The sequence below is a fragment of the Hippocampus zosterae genome, chromosome 4 (assembly GCF_025434085.1).
Source record: "Hippocampus zosterae strain Florida chromosome 4, ASM2543408v3, whole genome shotgun sequence".
In the NCBI taxonomy this organism is placed as follows: Eukaryota; Metazoa; Chordata; class Actinopteri; order Syngnathiformes; family Syngnathidae; genus Hippocampus; species Hippocampus zosterae.
In genome coordinates this window covers 29,263,109-29,285,001 of record NC_067454.1, presented here as the reverse complement: position 1 = coordinate 29,285,001, position 21,893 = coordinate 29,263,109, and the positions used below count along the sequence as shown (strand labels likewise).

Here is a 21,893-nt window from a genome sequence, read left to right as displayed (position 1 = left end):
ATTACTGTCTCAAGGTGCTCACGAGAAAGGAGAGGTTTTACTTTAACAGCTGTCTAGGTTAAAAGAAGCTGGATTTAACAACGACATTAATTTGACGGTCAAGTTTAAAATCACTGTCCAGTTTAAGACCCAAGTTTGAGACTGTTGACTTTAGATGAGACAAGGGGCCCAAGTCTACAGGATGGGATGTACAAGGGCCACTGGGACCAAACACTACCACTTCTGTCTTCGTTTAATTGAAATTCAAGAAAGTGTGTGCCATCCAGATTTTGATTTCCACCAGGCAGGATAAAAGTGGCCCTAATGAGAAAGTGTCTTTTTTGCTCAGTGGGGGAGGGGGGGGGCAGTCATCTGCATAGCAGTGGAAGGAAATACCATGTTTCCTTAAGATGGAACCCAATGGGACCAGGTACAGTGAGAACAGCAGAGGCCCCAGAAGAGCCCTGTGGAACACTTCATGACAGTGAGGCAGTACGTGACTCAGAGCAGCTAAGGCTAACACAAAAGGTTCGTTAAATAGGACCTAAACCACTTAAGAGCGCTACCGCCAATGCCCGCCAAGTGCCACAAACGAGTCAACAGAATACTGTGATCCACTGTATCGAATGCTGCAGTTAAATCCAATAAAACCAGACACGTAATCTCCAGTCTCATTTGCCAGGAGGATGTCATTAGAAACACAACAAAGCTGTTATGTGTGTAGTGAAGGTTCTGCTTACATGCACACTTCTTCCAATCAGACTTCTCACAGCGGCCAAATCGATTTCTGATTAATGTGGCGAAAAAGTGAAGACTTTTGCACTTTGAATGGCATTTTCTGTCAACAGGGATACCACCAGAGAATGCCATGACATTAAAACAGGCCTTCAATCAGGGGTTTTGTGGAAAGAGAAGGTTGTTCGGTAATGCTGTGAAATAAATAAAGAATTGAACTCTTAACACCAGACACAAACAAAGAACTCAAATGTGTGTTGGCCGAACGGAAAAGACAAATAGAATCAACATTTCCAGGCTGGGGAAGACCGACGTACTATTCGCTGTCAGTCACATTAGTTCAGGTAAGTACATTATACATAATCAATAATAATATATACAATAATTATGCACAAACATGTTACAGCTGCAGTCAACCAGTATCCAGGTTAGCGTCCGGTCTTAAAACAGAAATAGCCGTGATATGAAGAAGTAAATGCCAATCTATGTTGTATTTATATTTTTAATTATTTGGGATCCTGGACTGGTTGCCAGGCAATTGCAGGGAACAGTCTGAATCCAATTTATGGGATGAAGCGCTTTTAAACATTAAAAAAAAAAAGTCATTTTAGGAACCTACTCTATTTTTTTCTTTTAATTTTTTTGACAGATGTGTTTGGGTTTCTCAGTTAATTTGTTTAAATCTTCAGAATCAGAATCAGAATCATCTTTATTGGCCAAGTATGTAGAACACACAAGGAATTTGTCTCCGGTATAACACGCTGCACTAGTATCATCGTGAACAACAAAATCATTGAACCATTTTAGAGTAACCAGTAGTTTTGTAGTACCATTTTGTAGTGCAAGAATAGTGACTACGTCAGTGACTGTTTAAGGAGTTAATGGCTAGAGGGAAGAAGCTGTTTAAGTGTCTACTGGATTTGGTGCGCATGGATCTGTAGCGTCTGCCTGAGGGGAGTGGCTGAAAAAGGTGGTGGGCAGGGTGCGGGGGATCCAGGAGGATTTTCCGTGCCCTTGTCTTGATTCTTGCAGTGTGCAAGTCCTCAAGAGTGGGTAGGGCGGTGCCAACGATTTTTTTCCGCCGTCCTAACTGTCCGTTGAAGTCGGATTTTGTCCTTTTTTGTGGCGGCCCCAAACCAAACCGTGATGGAAGACACAGGATTGATTCAATGACTGCCGTGTAGAACTGTCGTAGCACCTCCTGTGGCAGGCCATGCTTCCTCAGCAGCCTCAGGAAGTACATCCGCTGCCGGGCCCTTTTCAGGATGGAGATCCTGACTTCCCACTTCATGTCCTGGGAGACTGTGATTCCCAGGAACTTGAAGGTCTCGACGGTTGACACAGGGCAGTTGGATAGTGTGAGGGGCAACTGTGGAGAAGAATGTTTCCTGAAGTCCACGATCATCTCTACAGTCTTGTAGAGTCTTGTACAGTCTTGTACCCAAATTACTTAAAGAAGTAATTTTACTTTTGTTTTCTCTGTTTTACTTTTGAATGTCATTAACTATTCTGTTTGGAAATGCTCTTAGGTGTTGTGTCCCTGTTGGCGTGAAGCACATTGAGATGCCTTGTTTATGAAATGTGCTACCCCAATAAGGCCTTGCCTTGCCTTAAAAAAAGCTGTGTCACACACCTGCTATGTGTTTAGTCAGCAGAAGCAGTACAGGGGTGGCCTAAATCTTGATCAAATTGTCCACTTACCCTTCTATGTCATCGAAAGCTGAGCGCTGGAGTTTAAAAAAAAAAAGGGCGGACATATCTTGTGTGGATGGGAAGATTTTATTTTTTCTTCATGCAGTGGAATTTGTTGCATTTTTTACACTGGTTTCAGGCAATATCAACATTTTGAGTGTATGGTCACACATTTTGGGGGGCTAAGTGGTCGAGTCATCGTTTCCAAACCCAGAGGTTGGGGTTTCAGTCCTCGGCCATTGCACCCATGTTGAAGCAAGATACTGAACCCCGAATCGCTCCTGATGCTGCATCTTCAGTTTGAGACAATATTAACCACATTTTTTGGTTTAACTGTGTATAATTGTACAGCCACCCCAATGATTCAATTAAGATTAATTACAAATTGAACAATCAATTGACCAGTCTTGAAAATTAGAAAACAGCTACTTTCGATGAATCCCATATCTTCTGTTTTTATAGACAATTGTAATCTCATTTATTGGTATAGGAGGTAATTTCATTAAACTAAACAAAATGCAATTGCAGTTGCATGAACAGTTATTTCCTGTGCTGCATTGTGCTTAGATTTTAGTACAAAGCAGACCAACAAAAGGTGGAATGTTTTTACCTGCACATGTATTCATTGGAAATGAACACGTTTGTTATATTTGCTTCTTTGCTGCCATCTGTGATATCTGAGGAAAGAGAAACAGAATAAACTCTTACTGGCATTCAAATACATTGTTAGGAGGAATTGGGCCTCATGTCTTACACTCTGTTTGCTACCTGATTGTCAATAGACTGAAACTGCCAGTTCCAGCGTGTATTGTAGAGGAAAGGGCGCAGGTCAAAGCGGTTATCATCAGGACTATAGCTCTCAGCATGGTAGGATGGAGTCACAGTTGTCATCTTATGGCGGTTTATCGAGTACATCCTAAAGAAGTGCTTAACCTTCTGTGCAACCTTAAAAATTAGGTAACATTCAGTCATTCCTAAATGCACAAAATTCATTATGAGTTAATGAACTCCTTTGATAGTGGTGTCCACTTATATATGCTAAATTATACATGATATGTGCTGCATTGAACATGAAGGCCGCTATTTTGAATTTAATTGAAAAGTCGGCTTTGCCTTGAAATACAAAAGGTGATTCCGGCGATTCTTCGTGCCTGCGTGGGTTTTCTCCAGGTACTCTGTTTCCTCCCACATTCACAAAAACATGCATGGCAAGTTAGTGGAACACTCTTAATTGTCCTGAGGTGTGAGTTGGACCTCACAACGGATGGTTGTTTGTCTATGTGTGCCCTGGGATTGGCTGGCAACCAGTTCAGTGTGCACCCCGAAGACAGCTGGGACAGGCTCCATTGCACCCGTTACCCTCTTGAGGAGAAAAAGATTAGAAAATGGATGGATGGATGGATGGATGTACTGCCCGCCATATCTGCTGTGCCTATATCTGTCATGCACCCAATGCCAGACTCCAATGACTGCCGATATTTGCATGTGCTCTCCAGGCAGGCAGGCAGGCAGGAAGGCAAGGTATCACAACACCTTGCAAACATTGAGGAGCAGTGGAGTATGTTCTCTTGTGCCACTGCTGAAACTGCAGAAGCAGTTATAGGCAGAAAGAGGGGTACCAACAAAGAGAGTTGGATAACAGACAACACCTGGAAGTTGATTGATGAAAGGAAAGTGGCCAAGATAAAAAGAGAACAAAAGAGGAGGCTCCGGAGCTGGAGGATGGAAGACGAGGAGTACAGACGCTTGGACAGGGCAGTGAAGAAGAGTTGCAGGAAAAGACAGTGGCTAGAAGAGAAAGCAAGAGAGGCACAGGAAGCAGCAGAGAACAACAACACGACGACCCTATACAAGATCGTGCGGGAGCTAACCAACTCCAGGAGCAGCTCTCGCGTGCCAATCAGGAGCAAGGATGGCAGGACACTTCTAAGCGACGAGGAGCAAGAAGCAAGATGGCTGGAACACTTCAGGGAGATTCTCAACCAACCAATGCCTCCCGTGCTCTTCAATTTCTATCAAGAGACACCAGCTCCAGCTCTAAATGTTACATCGAAAGAGATATCCGAGACTGAGGTTGCCAGAGCAATCAAGGGCCTTAAGAACAACAAGGCACCAGGGACTCGATGAGGTAGCTGCCGAGCTGTTGAAACATGGCCAAGACACTGTTGTGGAGAGCCTTACCCACCTATTCAACCTGATTTGGCATGCTGAAGAGGTTCCTGCCGACTGGAGACGTGGGGTCATTGTCACGCTCCCTAAGAAGGGAAACCTCGCAGACTGCAATAACTGGCGGGGCATTACACTGCTGTCAACCCCCAGCAAGGTATTCTTCAGTGTTCTGCTACATCACCTTAAAGATGAAGTGGATAAGAGCAAGCCGGTTTCAAGAAGGGAAGGTCTTGCGCCGAACAGATCTTTACCCTTCGAAACATCATAGAGCAGTGCCAAGAACTTCAGATACCACTCATGATCAACTATATCGATTTCAAGAAAGCCTTCGACAGCATCCACCGGGAGTCACTGTGGCAGATCGCCCAGCTGTATGGTGTACCCCTCAAGTACATCAGCATCTTCAGGTCATTGTACCACAACTGAACCTGTTGTGTCAAAACCAACAGTGGCACAACTGATGATTTTCACATTGTCACTGGTGTAAGACAATGTTGAATTCTGTCACCCCTACTCTTCATCATCATAATTGACTTTGTGATGAGGAAGTCCAACACAGGGGCAAAGGTTGGTATCAAGTGAGGAGCAGACTAACTGACCTGGAATTTGCAGATGATTTGGCTCTGTTACGTCACACCCAGCCCACACTCCAGGAGTTGACCAACAATCTGCATGAGCACGGAGTTAAGGTCGGTTTACGAATTAGCCAGGAAAACACCAAGGCCATGGCCGTCGGACAGCACCAACACCTTCAACCACTCACTCTACACCAACATGACAGAGTACATTGACAGCTTCACATATCTTGGGAGTAACATCTGAAATACAGGTGGCGTGGAGAAAGACGTCAACAGTAGACTTGGTAAAGCTGCGGGAGTGTTCCAACGCCTCCGCAACATCTGGTCATCGAAAGCCATCACTACGACCACCAAGTTACGCCTCTATATGTCAGTGGTTATCCCAACAACGATTTACGCCTGTGAGACATGAATAAAGACAGCCAACATTACCAACAAGTTAAATGTCTTCCATCTGTGTTACCTGAGATCCATCCTGAGGATCTCATGGAGAGACCACATCACCAACAAGGAGGTGATGAAGAGGGCAGGAGTGGCTGAACTGTCAGACATTGTCTCTGAAAGGAGAAGGAAAATGATCGGCCACGTACTCCGACTGCCAAGAGAGAGACCGGCAAGTGTAGCCATGGACTGGATGCAGAGGGTGGAAAGAGGAAGAGAGGTAGGCCAAAGAAGACGTGGAGACAGACTGCCAAAGAAGACTTCAGTGAGATGGGTGTCAGCTGGCATGGAGCGAGAAGGGTCGCCAGTGACCGGAACAAATGGAGGAAACTCGTCGCCCAATGTTCCAAATAGGAGCGGGCGGAACTAACTAACTAACTAACTAACTAACTAACTAACTAACTAACTAACTAACTAACTAACTAACTAACTAACTAACTAACTAAAAACTAACTCCAGGCAGTGATCTTCAGAAATCTAATTGGAACAGCATCTAACAAAAGCATCCAGCACCATCAACGTGCCCAATGCATATTCACTTTCAGCCAGTCATCTGCTGCTCATGATGGCTTATCTTGAGCCTACTTTATTCTCTTGAGGTTTTTGAAGTTAACTTTCTTTTGGCTTTTCTGTCTGTACTGGTTGTGCTTGTTGAAGAGCTGTGCCTGTCTTTTAAAAAACTCAATTGTATGGAATTGATTCTTCATGGAATCAAATACAGTATTGAAACATCAAATACCGTATAAGTGTACTACGAGTGTGCGAGAGATCACTAACCTCTGTGGGTGACAGCACATCCTTCCACATGTGAATGAGTTTACAGAACATGCTGAAAGGTCCACATTTAGAAATCTTCCTCAGTCGTCCAATTACTGACAACTCTGAATAGGTCATCCCCATGTCAGCCTGTCATGACGTGAAAGGTTAGAGAATATTACCAGACCCAGTCAGCTGTTCATCAAACGCTCGCACTTACAAGTAGATAATTATACAAACCCCAATGCCAATGAAGTTGGGATGTTGTGGAAAACTTAACTAAAAACAGAATATAAATCCTTTCCAACCTATCTTCAATTAAATATACAACAAACACAATATATTTAATGTTCAAGCTGATGGAAACACAAAACACACACACACACGGACACAGGTATACACATTTACACACATATATACAGATGTGTTTTTAAATCGATTAAATATTTTTATTGTTTGACAGATCAAATACACGCACACACACACACACACACACGCACACACACACACACACACACACACACACACACACACACACACACACACTTTTATATATATAAAATTCCTCGTCTCACCACTTGGGTGGTGTCCGTCCCTCATTCAGCTCGGGTCCTCTACCAGAGGCCAGGAAGCTTGAAGGTTCTGCACAGTATCCTTGCTGTTCCCAGTAATGCACATTTCTGGACTGAGATGTCCGATGTTGTTCCCGGGATCTGTTGTAACCACTCATCTAGTTTGAGTGTCACTGCCCCGAGTGCTCTGACCACCACAGGCACGACTGTCACCTTTACCTTCCAGTCTCTATCCAGCTCCTATCTGAGCCCTTGGTATTTCTCGAGTTTCTCGTGTTCCTTCTTTCTGATGTTTCCATCACTTGGAACCACTACATCCACTACAACGGCTTTCCTCTGCCCTTTATCTTTGATCACGATATCTGGTTGGTTCGCCATTACAATCTTGTCAGTCTGGATCTGGAAGTCCCACAGGATCTTTGCTCGGTCATTCTCCACCACCTTCGAAGGTGTTTCCCATTTTGACCTTGGGGTTTCCAGTCCATATTCCGCACAGATGTTTCGGTAGACCATGCCAGCCAACTGGTTACGGCGTTCCATGTAGGGTTTCCCTGCCAGCATCTTACACTCTGCAGTTATGTGTTGGATCATCTCAGGTGCCTCTTTGCACAACCTACAACTTGGGTCTTGTCTGGTGTGGTATATCTGGGCCTCAATGGCTCTGGTGCTCAAGGCCTGCTCTTGTAAGTGGCTTGCCATTGGCTTCAAGTGTGGTTTTCCACATCCTTGTCGAGTTCGCAACGAAGGCTCCTAGGGTTCCTGTTCACCTTATACAACTCCAAGCATTCAGTGATCCATTCAGTATGTGGCATCGAGTTATAGGCTTTCTTGTAATCAATCTAGGCTGTGCACAGGTTGGTATGTCGGGACCTGCAGTCTTGTGCGACTGTTCTGTCAACCAGGAGCTGATGTTTGGCTCCTCTGGTATCTCTACCAATGCCCTTCTGTGCTTCGCTCATGTATTGATCCATGTGTCCACTAATCTTAGCCGCAATGATGTCTGACATGAGGTTCCATGTTGTGGAGAGACAGGTTATTAGCCAATAGTTGGATGGGACTGCAGCCTTTGAGGGATCCTTCATGATCAGGATCGTTCACCCTTCGGTTAGCCATCCTGGGTGAGTCCCATCGCTCAGCAGCTGGTTCATTTGTGCTGCTAGACGCTCATGGAGTGCTGTGAGTTTCTTTAGCCAGTAGGCCTGGTGCTGTCCAGTTTTTCATATTTGAGACTCTTTCCAGTATGTCTGCCACTGTTATGGTAAATGGGTTCTGTTCAGGGAGGTTGCTGTGCTCCTCTCTCAGGGTCACCAGCCATTGTGCACTGCTGTTATGCGCAACCTCCTTCTCCCATATGCTCTTATGGATATATACAGGTATATCTATATATAGATAGATATCTGTGGCGGATGCTGGTCTGTCAAGGAGGGGAAGCTCAATTTTGGCCGACATCATAAAATGTGTCCGTTTATTTAAACGCAAATTCTACTCTCCGTTCAACAAGGCATCTTTTCCAGGGACTTAACTAGTGTCCTACAACTACAGCAAGTACAATAAAATCCACCAGTAATAATAATAATTACTGTAATAATTATACAGTAATTATATTTTCAAAAAAGAGAGTGTCGCTATGATGATTAGAAGCTCAAGCTTCCTGGCCTCTGGAAGAGGACCCGAGCTGAATGAAGGACAGACACCGCCCGAGGTATATTTTATATATATATAAAAGTATGTGTGTGTGTGTGTGTGTGTGTGTATATATTATATATATATATATTTGAGCTGTCAAACAATAAAAATATTTAATACATTTAAAAACGCAACTGTCAAACTGAACTCAAATTTACTCATACAGGGTGACCCAAAAAAATGGGCCACAACTCTATTTAGGCCCCGTTTCTTCGTGTTTTGTCCCAATGAAATGAAACTTTGGCCATAACTAGTTTATTATATTCAAAACATCACATCAAAACACTTTGGTCTTAGGCCTTTTTCTCTCCGTTCTACAGCATATGTTCTAGATGGCCCCCATTTAGCTCCGTGCATTTCTTGAGGCGCAGCACGAAGTTGTCCATGACGTTCTTACAGACTGAATTGGTAATGGCTCTCATCTCCTCCCTGATGGCTTTCTTGAGTGCCGTGATGGTTCTGGGTTTCCCAGCGGAGACTCTGTCGTTAATATAGCCTCAAAGAAAAAAAATTCTGGGGGGCTTAGGTCCGGGCTATGGGGTGCCCACTCAAAATCAGTCTTGAGACTGATCACTCGGCCTCTGGAGTTCTCTTTCAGCCAATCTCGGGCAGGTTTGAGGTGAGAACTTGCTCCGTCTTGCTGGAACCAGAACTTGCTCATGAGCGACGGGTAGATGGTCTTGGAGCTCATTGTTGAAGGTTTTGAGGACCTCCACAGCCACTCCTTGTTGACTGTCACAGCTGCGCCAGATTCTTCGATGAAGATTGGTCCAATAATGCCTCGGGCCGAGATTTCTGGTTCCGGTTCTGGTTTCCACTATGTACAATCTCTATACAGAGCTTGTAATGGAGACTCTCGCTGGCAATCGGTAGTGGAGTCGTTAGATGCAATGCGAATGATTTCAGCTTGAGTCGAGCTGTGGACAATGTTGACAGGCTTGCATGCAGTAGCTATGCGTTTAGTGATGGCTTCAGCAAATTTGTTCTTCGTCGTGTCATCCATTTTCTTCGCTTTGAAATGATCCATAGCTGTCTGTCTGAGACGAGGGAGTGGCGTACTCAGGTCAGCTGTGTGCTTGGCCATTAAGTGGTATTTCAGACCCAACGTGCGATGATGATAGCTCAGTTTACGACTGCAAAACATCCAGGTAACTTTGGTCTTGTCAGGGGAACCATTTGGCAACTTTTTAAAAGTAAACTTTCCAGTCATGAACTCTTTAAGGATCCGTTTCCGGTGTCTCGCGCTGCCGTGGCTGGCAAAACAGACATTGACGTGGACCTGTGCAGCGTTCTTGTTGTTTTGTTTCTGGTTCATTTATAGAGCAACGTAACATCCGCTGTGACGTGTGCCGTGTTAATCTCACGAGAAAAAAATGTCATCACGTGAAAATTAATTTAAATTAATGCCGATAATAATGCACTAAACTGACAGCTTTAATATATCAGACACACACATACATATACATATATCTCCAGCCTTCCTGAGTAGGGTTTGCATGTTCTCCCTGTGCTTGAATGCGGTTTTTCCGGGTACTCCGGTTTCCTCCCACATTCCAAAAACATGCATGGCAGGCTCATTGAGCACATCTTTATTTACTAAGTGGCGAATGCTTAAAAAAATAATTGTATTGTCATAATTTCCTCATTTAATAAAACTCTTGCTGCGGCCAAGTGGTAGACTGGTTAGCGCGTTGGCCTCACAGTTCAGAGGTGCAGGGTTCAATTCCAGCTACGGCCTCCCTGTGTGGAGTTTGCATGTTCTCTCGGCATCCTCTAGTTTCCTCCCACATTCCAGAAACATGCATGGCAGATCAATGGAACACTCGAAATTGTCCCTAGGTGTGAGTGTGAGCGCGGATGGTTGTTCGTCTCCGTGTGCCCTGCGATTGAGCGCGGATGGTTGTTCGTCTCTGTGTGCCCTGCGATTGGCTGACAACCGGTTCAGGGTGTCCCCCGCCTACTTCCCGAAGACAGCTGGATAGGCTCCAGCACTCAAATGTTCAAAGATTTAGAATTTAATGCCTGCCAAAAAAGCTGGGACAGGGGCAAGTTTACTGCTTTATTAAAACAATAGTTTTTAGGATCAGTATATCAGCTGGAGTGTCTGTATGTCAAGCCTTCCCCCAGTTCGAGTGCCATTGTTCTCCCATATCATCTGCATTAAGGACTGCTCTCTGTAGTCATGTTGTCTTTTCATAGATAAGGACTTTTACTTTTCAAGTTCCGTGTCATATTTGTTTCTGGATCACGTGACACAGAGAACTTAGCATCTAGGATCATTGGGACACGCAAAGCGCTCTACCACAATAAGGTGATGGCTCAGGGAGGGGTGTATGTTAGTCGAAGCACAAATAATAGCCAAAGTCCATCAGCTAAAAAGGTTTCAAGCATTGAGAGGAAGAAAGACATGTTTTATTATTGAGAACAGTTTGTAATTTCATACCTCATCTGTCTGTGACACCTGTCCGTCAGACAGAGGCTCTAATTCAGCTGTGGGTGGAGCAGCCAGGATGCTGTAATAAGAATAAATGACTGAGAAACTGACATCCTAATACTGCAAATTAAAAACAGAAAAAGTACATAAAATTTCAAGACATGACTATACGTTTTTTTGATGACGTACTATCACGACAGTCACGCGTTGACTACTGAGCGACCAAAATTTCCTGCAGCATGATTGGAGAAGCAATGTAATGTGATCATCTGCAGCCAGTGATGGCCAAGTGGGCGTGTCATAACTAATTGACATGTTGAGTCAGGTGTGACTTAACCACCACGGTAGAGGCACCGTCGAACCAGACGCTATATGCTTGAAATCCATTTTTAATCATGTATTCATCATAGGTATTGTTTCATCCCATAATAAGTAATAGTAAAGGAAGCAAATAATTTGTTCTTCATTGTTGTTTCTGACTTATCTTCTCCCATCCAAGTTGTTGAAAAGAATCCTGTTCTGAAAGTCGTGAAGTTCTGAATATTATGATTTCTTTGCATGTGAGTTGTTAGTCTCCTTGAAGAACAGGTGTGCCTCATAGTGTTGTCCTGTCTGGAGGCACTACAAATAGTCAGCGTACCAGTTTTAGATCATTTTAACAATTACCACGAGCGGGATGGATTTAGTTTGTGTAAATTAGTCAACTCAGTTTACTACCACATTCAGCAAATCAGAAAACCTCACCTTTTCAGAGCTGTGAGCTGGAATTGGTTCACACAGAACTGTAGGAAGCCGTTCAGGTCATTTTTGCTAATACCTCCAATTGGATTAATATCAGCACTGGAGCAGTCATACTTTGTAAAATAACCTGTCAGACTGAGAAGAAAATTAGTCAGGGCTAGAAAATATAGCTGAGAAAATCACAAGCATATAAAATATTTTGGTATGAGCAATACTAGGCACTGGTTTGACATACTACTTTTTCACCCAAATTTTGCCAAGGCACGAATTTCAGATTGGAAAAAAATTCCACAGTACACCAAAACGACTTACAAATTGTGGCTATACAGGCTAATTATGTACCTTCCGTCATTTAATGGAAGAGCATTTTATAGCTCTGCCTGTTAATGTACGGTATGTGATAGGAATTAAAAAAAATCTTTCGGCAGAAAATACTCATTCATTCATTCATCTTCCGAACCGCTTGATCCTCACCAGGGAGGGGCCTATCCCAGCTGTCTCCGGGCAATAGGCGGGGGACACCCTGAATTGGTTGCCAGCCAATCGCAGGGCACACAGAGATGAACAACCATCCACGCTCACACTCACACCAAGGGACAATTTAGAGTGTTCAATCAGCCTGCTACGCATGTTTTTGGAATGTGGGAGGAAACTGGAGCACCTGGAGAAAACCCACGTAGGCCCAGGGAGAACATGCAAACTCCACACAGGGAGGCCGGAGCTGGAATCGAACCAATCGAAGCCGACGTGCTAACCACTGGGCTACCGGGCCGCCCGCAGAAAATATTTTTTAGTCCTAATAAATCCCAATGGATAATTTTGTGTGGCACACCTGATTATCTCTCATGGCACACCAATGTACAAAGGCACACTGGTTGGGAACCACGGGGCAAGTGTAAAGCCTCAAGCACAGGGGTGCCCAAACTTTTTGGACCCCAATCGACTTTTCGATCAACCAACCTCCCGGGATTGCATCTTACCGCGCACGCGCACACACACTCGCGTGCACGTGCGCCATGATGGGAAACAGCCTGACACGCATGCAATGCACTTTTGCAGCCTGTTAGCTCAGGGGTGGCCAACCAGAGACCAAGAGCCATTTTTTTTTACTGTGTTACTGCAAAGAACCACATCTTACAAATGGGCATCCCATCCTCGCACACACGCACAGACACACACACACACACTCACACGCGCGCGCATGCACGAGGGTGCCCAATCATGAACTCGCGCACATATGCACGCACGCACACGCACAGCTCCAACATGAACGAAAGCTAAAGATGCAAACACACAAATCTTTTTTTCCCCCCACCCATTTCCTCCTCCCACCTTTTGTGATTGTGATCGATGTATTGGGCACCCCTGCTTTAAAATCTGAGGTAATTTGCTGACTAGGATAGTGTCATTGTTTGCGCATGAGCGGTGATCCAGTCATCTGATTGGTTGCCCTCTCTGACAATCAAGTAACAGGGTTGATGATAGGCTGACGTAGTGTGTTCTGTGTATTTAGCACCTTTGAATGGCAGCGCCACTCAAAGAGCACACACAAAAAATATATTACTAACATGTACTGTACAAAGATACACAAATGTTTTTTTTTCTTCGCCTCTACACCCCTCGGATAAACTTGGGACCTATCCTCGATCTACCGGTCGATCAGGAACGACGTAATGGGCACCCCTGCTCTAGCACATATTTAAAGGTGTACTGTAGGTACATTGTGACATATACAATATTTGGCAAGTTTTTTTCTGCATTTACTGAGAAGCACTGAGCAGTGATTAAGCACAGATTTCGACGTTATGTCAGTACCTTGATCAAGCCTTCTAATCGGTCATTAACCTAACATTGCTTCATTAGAATTGTGATTATTGATTTTAATTTGAGGAAACATGAGTACTTGGGAGAAACCAAGCAGGCATGAGAGAACATAGCATTGGAGTCATGCGTACTGTTGGCTCTCAGCAAGAAGTTCCTTGGTTTGATTCAAGCTTGGGACTATTCTTAACACCAGACATGTGGGTCTTTTTGAGTGGAGTCCGCATGTCTCCCTGTGCATATGTGAGTTTTTCTTGGGGGCTGTGGTTTCTTCTTCAATTAAAAAGATTTACGGTTAATTTCCAGCCAGCTTTATGGCACAGGGTATTGACACAAGATCTGTGACTGCAGAGTTGTTCAAAGTGGGAATAAGGTGATGACTATGGGCTCATAACTGACAGGGGCCTCAGAAAATTTGCAACATGAAAGCGGTGCGGCCCAAAGGCCAAAAACCATGGTGCACTCCTGTTCTCGCTCAACTCAGTTGTGCTTGAACTCCACCTCAGGAATGAGTTTCATGCAGATAGAAAAAAAATCAAAGACTACACAGAATTCTGCAGCAGAATCAGTCATTACCTCTCATCTACATTGGCTGAGCTCAGCACCAGTAAGCCACCTGGTTTTCCTCGACTCCACAGACTCAGTTGGGCGAACAAGTAAGCCAGGACCATCCTTACTCTCGCCTATGAGCACATTCGATGTATACAAACATTTTGTGTGCAGAATAAAAACAACGCAGTTACAACAAATCATATCTGCTGGTAGAACACTTAATGCAGCGTGAGTGACTGACAAACCTGGACATTCTGCAGCGCCAAGTTTTCCCTGTGGCTTCCTCCATTAGCGCGGAATTGAGGCCACCTCCCAGTCACCAGTGAAAAGATGCCCAGGATGCCTTTTACCGCCATGTCTATATTAATGTTCATGTGTGTGCTGAAAAAGCAAAGAATTCAAAAACAGTTAATTTCCTAAATATAATAGTCAAAATTGTATATTCATCCTCCTCTTGTTCCTCCTCCTAATCATTCTCTTCCGCTTATCCGGAGTTGGGTCGTGGGGCCAGCAGGTAAAGTAGAGAAGACCAGACTTTCATCTCTCTGGCCACTTCATCCAGCCCCTCCTGTGGCAACCCAAGCCATTCTTAGGCCAGCCGGGAGACACAGTCTCTCCAGTGTGTCCCCTGTCGTGCTTGGGGCATGCCAGAACACCTTACCAGGGAGGAGTTCATTTGGCATCCAAACAAGATGCCTGAGGCACCCAGCTCCATGCAGAGGAGCATCGACTCAACCCGGAGCCCCTCCCATGAGTTTTGTTTAATTTAAGAAGCAGGTTTCTAAGTTTGCGGAACTCAAGCAAGAGTTTTGAATCCATCCATTCATTTTCTGATCCGCTTATCCTCACAAGGGTCACAAGGTGTGCTAGCGCCTACTCCAGTTGTCCTCGGGCAGTAGGTGGGAGACACCCTGAACTAATTGCCAGCCAATCACAAGGCACACATCGACAAACAACTATCCGCCCTCACACTCACACCTAGAGACAATTTCAAGTGTTCCATTAATCTAACACGCATGTTTGTGGAATGTGGGAGGAAACTGGAGTATGCTGATACAACCCACGCAGGCACAGGGTGGACATGCAAACTTCACACAGGGAGGCCGTAGCTGCAATTGAACCCTACACCTCTGCACTGTGAGGCCGACGTGCTAACCAGTCTACCACTAGGCCGCAGCAAAAGTTTTATTAAATGATAAAATTATGACAATATAATGAATAAACATTTGATTTTTTAAGTGTTCTCCATTTAGTAAATAAATATGTATTGTACTATAATAAAGAATCAACAGTTTTTGTTTCTTAAATCCACATTGCCTACAACAGTACACTTTATTTTCTTGTTGAAAATCAAAGCCAGTTTGATTAAAATAGCTCTGCTGTGATGTCATTTTAGAAAATAAAATTGATTACAATTTATTTCAATAAATTTTTATACATTTTTTAAAAATGTAATTAATCTAAGTTGTCCTTTATTTACTCTACATAGAGCATCAAAAAATAACTTTGGTGTAGTTAAGATTGTCAATGAGAAAAAAATGAAAACATTGCCCTGCTGATCCATGTGTTTAGATACACTTCGTTTTCGTGCTCTCTCTCATTTTCTTTTCACTTTTATAATGGTGTTCTCTTTCCTCTGCAAGCTCTTAAAACAGAGGGAGTGCTCTCCTGCACCCGCTCCAGGACTCCCTGAAGGGTGGGTCCTTTGAACTGCAGAGAGAGTACCATGAGGCTAGTCTGCTGCTATTCACTGAGTCATGGCTAACAGCGGTTACTTTGGACACACACGCCGAGTTGGAAGGCTTTCAACTCGTACGAGCGGATAGGACGGCAGGGAGTGCTCTCGCTCATTTTTTTTCACTTTTACTTTTTTTTTTTAATCAGGAGTGTTCCTGATTACAGTAAACATTCCCATCTCCAGAATTCTTTGAAACAGAAATTCCTTCACCTGGAATAAAAACATATACATGAACATTTTGACGATTATATTACATTATACCGGAACTTCCGCTTAAGGAATCCGGAAGCAGACTGAAGTCCGCAGTCGCTTAAATACATGCAGCGCCCATTCCACACAACGGAAGACACGACGAAACAAATATGTTCACTTCGCCTTTTTCTATCATCCGATCTGAAACGATGACGTGTAAGTGACTTTGTATTGGCGTGCGTTTTATTGTAATTGCGAAAGATTTTAACTTTATTCACGGACTGTAGATTGCGGTACTAGCTAAAAAAGCAGCGCCCACTCAACACAATGGGAGACACGACAGAAGAAACGTGTTTGCTTCGCCGTTTTCTATCATCGGATCGGAAATGACGACGTGTAAGTGACTTTTTATTGCCGTGCATTTTACTGTAATTGCGAAAGATTTTAAACCTAATTGCTGCACAAGAATCCCCAGACATCAGTTTAATCAACGGGACAGTTAGTTGCAACTAGCAACAAAACTGTATGATACGCAGGTATTTTCATACACGAAAGAATGAATCCAACATAACAACCCAAAATAGACAGATTTTTTTCCCAAGACGGAAAAAAATCACCATTAAAACAGTACTGTGTTGTGTAGGTGTGATTTAAGATTAAGATCATCATATCATCTTTCAAGATAATCATGTTTTATTTGTCCCACACTGGGGAAATTTAGAGTCTACAACCACAATTTTGGGGGGTAGAAAGAAGAAAATCAAAGTGTTTGCAAGCACAAAAATAAATGTACATAAAGAGAGCTGTACACAGTTCAATATAAGTGCAATATAAATATAGATATAGATAAGCATATATGCAACTGGTACAAGGTGGCTGTGCTATTTACAATTGTTACCGGTTCTTCAGGTATTTTCTTTTTTATTTAGCAGCCTGACAGCAGTGGGTAGGAATGAATTTGTTGATACTCTACACCTGTACTGTACACTATACTGCATTTTTTTGTTATATGAACAGTTTTTGGACCGTATGTTTTTGTCACGTTGCATGGTGGTGGTGGACCCCAAAAAGCAGGCAGGAGAGAGGAGCAGGGTGTACTATTTGAAGATGTGTATTGATAAAACACAGAAAACTAAATCCTAAGCAAACAAACTCCAAAGTAGCAAACAAAAATCATGACTGAAGATAAAACAGAACAACCAAAACATGACTCAAACAGACATAACCGTAGCAAAGCAACAATGACCCGACACCGAGTGTGCGGGCAGGAGTCCTTTTATAGGCCTGATTACCTATGACCAACAGGTGTGCAGCTGCCAGGGGAGCTCTACACTGCCACTTGTTGGTCCTTAAACCGAATCGTGACAGTTTTTGGTCTGATCACAACCCATCTGCAGCAATGCAGAGGCTAAAATAGGTCATCAACAACACTGTTGTCATTTAAAAACATATATTAATACAGTACTTTCATGCTTTTGTTCTGTTGATGTTTGATATGGACTGTCAACAAATGCAGTTTTTGTTTTTATTTACCATAGCTTGTGCTGACCTGGCCCTTCTGTCAAGTTTTAAAAGTCAATGCGGCCACCAAGCCAAAAAGTTTGCCCACCCCTGGCCTAGGTTCTGGTACCAGTTCTCTTGAGAGGGCTTGGACTCTCTTCCACTCTGGAGTTGCTCACAGTGAGAGGCGCAGAGCAGGTGTGCGCATACTCATTGCCCCCCAGCTCAGTGCTTGTACATTGGTCACGGTCGACCGGTCGACAAGAGGGTTGCCTCCCTCCGCCTTCGGGTGGGGAGACGGGTCCTGACTGTTGTTTGTGCATATGCTGCAAACAGCAGCTCAGCGTACCCTCCCTTTTTGGAGGGTGTGCGAGAGAGGACTCCTGTTGGGGACTCCCTTGTTCTGCTGGGGGACTTCAATGCTCACATGGGCAATGACAGTGAGACCTGAAGGGGCGTGATTGGGAGGAACAGCCCCCGCAATCAGAACTCGAGTGGTGCTTCGTTATTGAACTTCTGTGCTCGTCACGGATTGTCCATAACGAACACCTTGTTCAAACATAAGGGTGTCCATATGTGCACTGGGCACCAGGACACTCTTGGCTGCACTTCAATGATCGACTTTGTGGTTGTATCATCGGATTTGTGGCCACATGTTTTGGACACTCGGTTGAAGAGAGGGGCGGAGCTGTCAACTGATCACCACCTGGTGGTGAGTAGGCTCCGATGGTGGGGGAAGATGCCGGTCCGTCCTGGCAGACATAAACGTATTATGAGGGTTTGTTTGGAGTGTCTGGCTGAATCCCCTGTCAGAAAGAGTTTCAACTCCCACCTCCGGCAGAGCTTTTCCCGTGTCCCGGGGAGTGCGGGGGACATCGAGTCCGAATGGACCATATTCCGTGCCTCTATTGTTGAGGTGGCCAATCTGAGTTGTGGACGTAAGGTGCCTGTCGTGGCGGCAACCCCCGTACTCGCTGGTGGACACCAGCAGTAAGGGATGGCGTCAAGCTGAAGAAGGAGTCCTATCGGGCCTTTATGGCCTGTGGGCTGGCCAAGCAGAACGCAGCTTCGGTGGTCACCGAGGCAAAAACCCGGACATGGGAAGAGTTCAGTGAGGCCATGGAAGCCTACTTCGGGACGGCTTCAAGGAAATTCTGGTCAACCATCCGACGTCTCAGGAGGGGGAAGCGGTGCACCACTAACACTGTGTACAGTGGGGATGGGGCACTGCTGACTTCGACTCGGGATGTTGTGAACCGGTGGGCAGAGTACTTCGAAGACCTCCTCAACTCCACCAACACGCCTTCCTAGAAGGAAGCAGAGTCTGAGGACCTGAGGTGGGCTCTCCGATCTCTGTGGTTGAAGTCACCGATGTGGTTAAAAAGCTCCTTATTGGCAAGGCTCCAGGGGTGGAGGAGATCCACCGGGAGTTCCTCAAGGCTCTGGATATTGTGGGGCTGTCCTAGTTGACACGCGTCTGCAACATCGCGTCGTCAACGGGGAGAGTGCCTCAGGATTGGCAGACCATGGTGGTTGTCCCTCTTTTTGAAAAGGGGGACCGGAGGGTGTGTTCCAACTACAGAGGGATCACACTCCTCAGCCTCCCTGGTAAGGTCTATTCAGGGGTTCTGGAGAGGAGGGTGCGTCAGGAAGTTGAGCCTCAGATTGAGGAGGAGCAGTGTGGTTTTCGTCCCGGCCGTAGAACAGTGGACCAGCTCTACACCCTTAGCAGGGTCCTCGAGGGTATGTGGGAATTCGCCCAACCAGTCTACATGTGTTTTGTGGACTTGGAGAAGGCGTTTGACCGTGTCCCTCGGGTAGTTCTGTGGGGGGTGATTCGTGGGTATGGGGTGCCGAACCCCCTGATACGGGCTGTTCGGTCACTATACCACCGATGTCAGAGTTTGGTTCGCATTGCTGGCAGTAAGTCGGAATCGTTTCCAGTGAGGGTAAGACTCCGCCAAGGCTGCCCTTTGTCGCCGATTCTGTTCATAATCTTTATGGACAGAATTTCTAGGCACAGCTGAAGCGTTGAGGGGGTCCGTTTTGGTGGCCTCAGTCTTGCATCTCTGCTTTTTGCAGAGGATGTGGTGCTCTTGGCTCCTTCAAGCAAGGCTCTCCAACTCTCACTGGAGCGTTTCACAGCCGAGTGTGAAGCGGTTGGGATGAAAATCAGCACCTCCAAATCTGAAACAATGGTCCTCAGTCGGAAAAGCGTGGAGTGCCCCTCTGCATCGGGGAGGAGATCTTGCCCCAAGTGGAGGAGTTGAAGTATCTTGGGGTCTCACGGGTGAGGGCAGGAGGGAGCGAGAGATCAACAGGCGGATTGGTGCAGCGTCTGCTGTGATGCGGACGTTGTATCGGTCTGTCATGGTGAAGAAGGAGCTGAGCCAAAGGGCGAAGCTCTCAATTTACCGGTCGATTTACGTACCAACCTTCATCTATGGTCACGAGCTATGGGTCGTGACCGAAAGCACTAGATCCCGGATACAAGCGGCTGAATTGAGTTTTCTCCGCAGTGTGTCCGGGCTCTCCCTTAGAGATAAGTTGAGAAACTCGGTCATCCAGGAGGGGTTCAGAGTCGAGCCGCTTCTCCTCCACATCGAGAGGAGCCAGATGAGGTGGCTTCGGCATCTGATTCGGATGCCTCCTGAACGCCTCCCTGGTGAGGTGTTCCGGGCATGTCCCACCGGGAGGAGACCGAGGACACGCTGGAGAGACTATGTCACCCAGCTGGCCTGGGAACTCCTCTGGATCCCCCGGGGAGAGCTGGAAGAAGTACCTAGGGAGAGGGAAGTCTGGGCTTCCCTGTTAAAGCTTTTGCCTCCGCGACCCGGCCCCGGATAAGCGGTAGAAGATGGATGGATGGTTGGCATCAATTTTTTCAAGAATTTTGGAGATGAAAGAAAGGTGAGAAATTGGGCGTAGGATATTGAAATCATTGGGATCTGAACCAGCTTTTTTACAGGATTGGAGTGACAGCTGCAGTTTTGAAGGGCAGAGGAACAATTCCAGTCGACAATGAAGAATGAATAATGACTGAGATGAAGGGAAGCAGAGAGGGTAAGCAGGATTTGACCAAGACTGTGGGGAGGGTATCTACCTGACAGGAAAAAGTCTTGGATTTGATAATAAAGTGAGATTATTGAGGGATGGGGGAGTTCAAATGAGGGTAACAGTTGACAAGGGGTGGGGAGGTCAGAGGAGGGGTACGGAGGAGCCCAGGTGCTGGTGGATTTTATTGACTTTTTCACTGAAAAATAGGAGCAGAGTGTTGCAGGTGTCAGAGCAATAAAAGTGGGCAACCTCCTAACGATATTGTCGGAAAAATGCTCCCGGCAGGGGCTCCCAAGGCGGGCCGGTCTCCAGGGAAGGTTCCACACAGACAAAGACCCCAGCATGCCGGTACGCTGTGAGGTGGCAGTCCCACCAACTGGCTATTTTTGTGAAAGGCCAACAACAGACCGATGAGAAAATTCTTGTTTCGAAACTGACCAGAGAAAGAAGACCGACACAGTAATGGTCCTCAACCTGCCCCCGACATACGAGTGCGGGTTGATATTCATCGTAGCATCCATGTCGCCCCATGGAATGTCCAGACACTCCTTCAATCTGGAGCTGCCACCCTGCTGTCCCGAGAGCTCTGCTGTTATCACGTCACCCTGGCAGGGCTCTGTGAAGGCAAGGCAATGGCAAAATAACAGCAGGCAACTATTGTTCCATCTGGAGTTCCCCAGAGAGTCGGACAAGCCTTAATGGCGTGGCTCATTTTAACCTTAAGCTCCGAGCCAACCAGCATAAGATTCTGCCTCGCCTCAAATCATCCGACTCAGTGACCCCAACAACGCCACAGACTTCAGTTTTCCTGTCCTTCTGGAAATGCAAGGGTGACAGGCTTGTCTGTGAAAACCACAAAGGGATAACCCTGTTCTCCATCCTTGGCAAGGGCTTGACCAGGATCTTGCTTCGTCGTGCCCTTCCAGCGATCAGAAGCCGCCGCCGTCCCCAGCAAGCTGGCTTTATGCCCAATCGCTCCACAATCGACCGCATCTGTCATCCGCCTGCTAATAGAAAAGACCCGTGATTTCCGTAAAGACTGCCATATGTACATCGGATTCAACAATCTGAAGGCCACCTTCATGACTGTGTCCCACTCCTCACTGTGGAACATACTTCAAGCTCCCTAAAGCAATACAGAGAGTTGTGTAAATATTAACTGCATTTTCTCAATCTGGTTTACAATCTCAAGTGGCGTTCGCCAAGGCTGTGTGGCTGCTTCTGACTTCTTTAACTGCATCATCGACCAT

The 21,893-nt window shown here is 45.5% G+C and overlaps 2 protein-coding genes across 9 annotated transcripts in view; both read right to left on the bottom strand.

Annotated features, from left to right (window-relative positions):
* Positions 1-21,893, bottom strand: part of LOC127599769 (uncharacterized) — a 131,348-nt gene that overhangs the window by 88,720 nt on the left and 20,735 nt on the right. The window lies entirely within an intron of this gene.
* nadsyn1 (NAD synthetase 1) overlaps positions 1,617-21,893 on the bottom strand; it is a 75,840-nt gene continuing 55,563 nt past the window's right edge. For 2 of the 7 annotated variants that reach the window (XM_052063922.1, XM_052063919.1), the window contains 7 exons: positions 14,402-14,537; positions 14,181-14,287; positions 11,787-11,918; positions 11,052-11,121; positions 6,372-6,500; positions 3,175-3,351; positions 2,475-3,083 (listed from right to left, as the gene is read on the bottom strand). In XM_052063922.1, the coding sequence (XP_051919882.1) occupies positions 3,051-3,083; positions 3,175-3,351; positions 6,372-6,500; positions 11,052-11,121; positions 11,787-11,918; positions 14,181-14,287; positions 14,402-14,537 (784 nt within the window). In that variant the 3' untranslated portion in view covers positions 2,475-3,050. Of the gene's footprint in view, positions 2,084-2,474; positions 3,084-3,174; positions 3,352-6,371; positions 6,501-11,051; positions 11,122-11,786; positions 11,919-14,180; positions 14,288-14,401; positions 14,538-21,893 lie in introns of those variants that run through there. The other 5 variants (XM_052063921.1, XM_052063920.1, XM_052063925.1 and 2 more) reach the window with 5 other exon arrangements.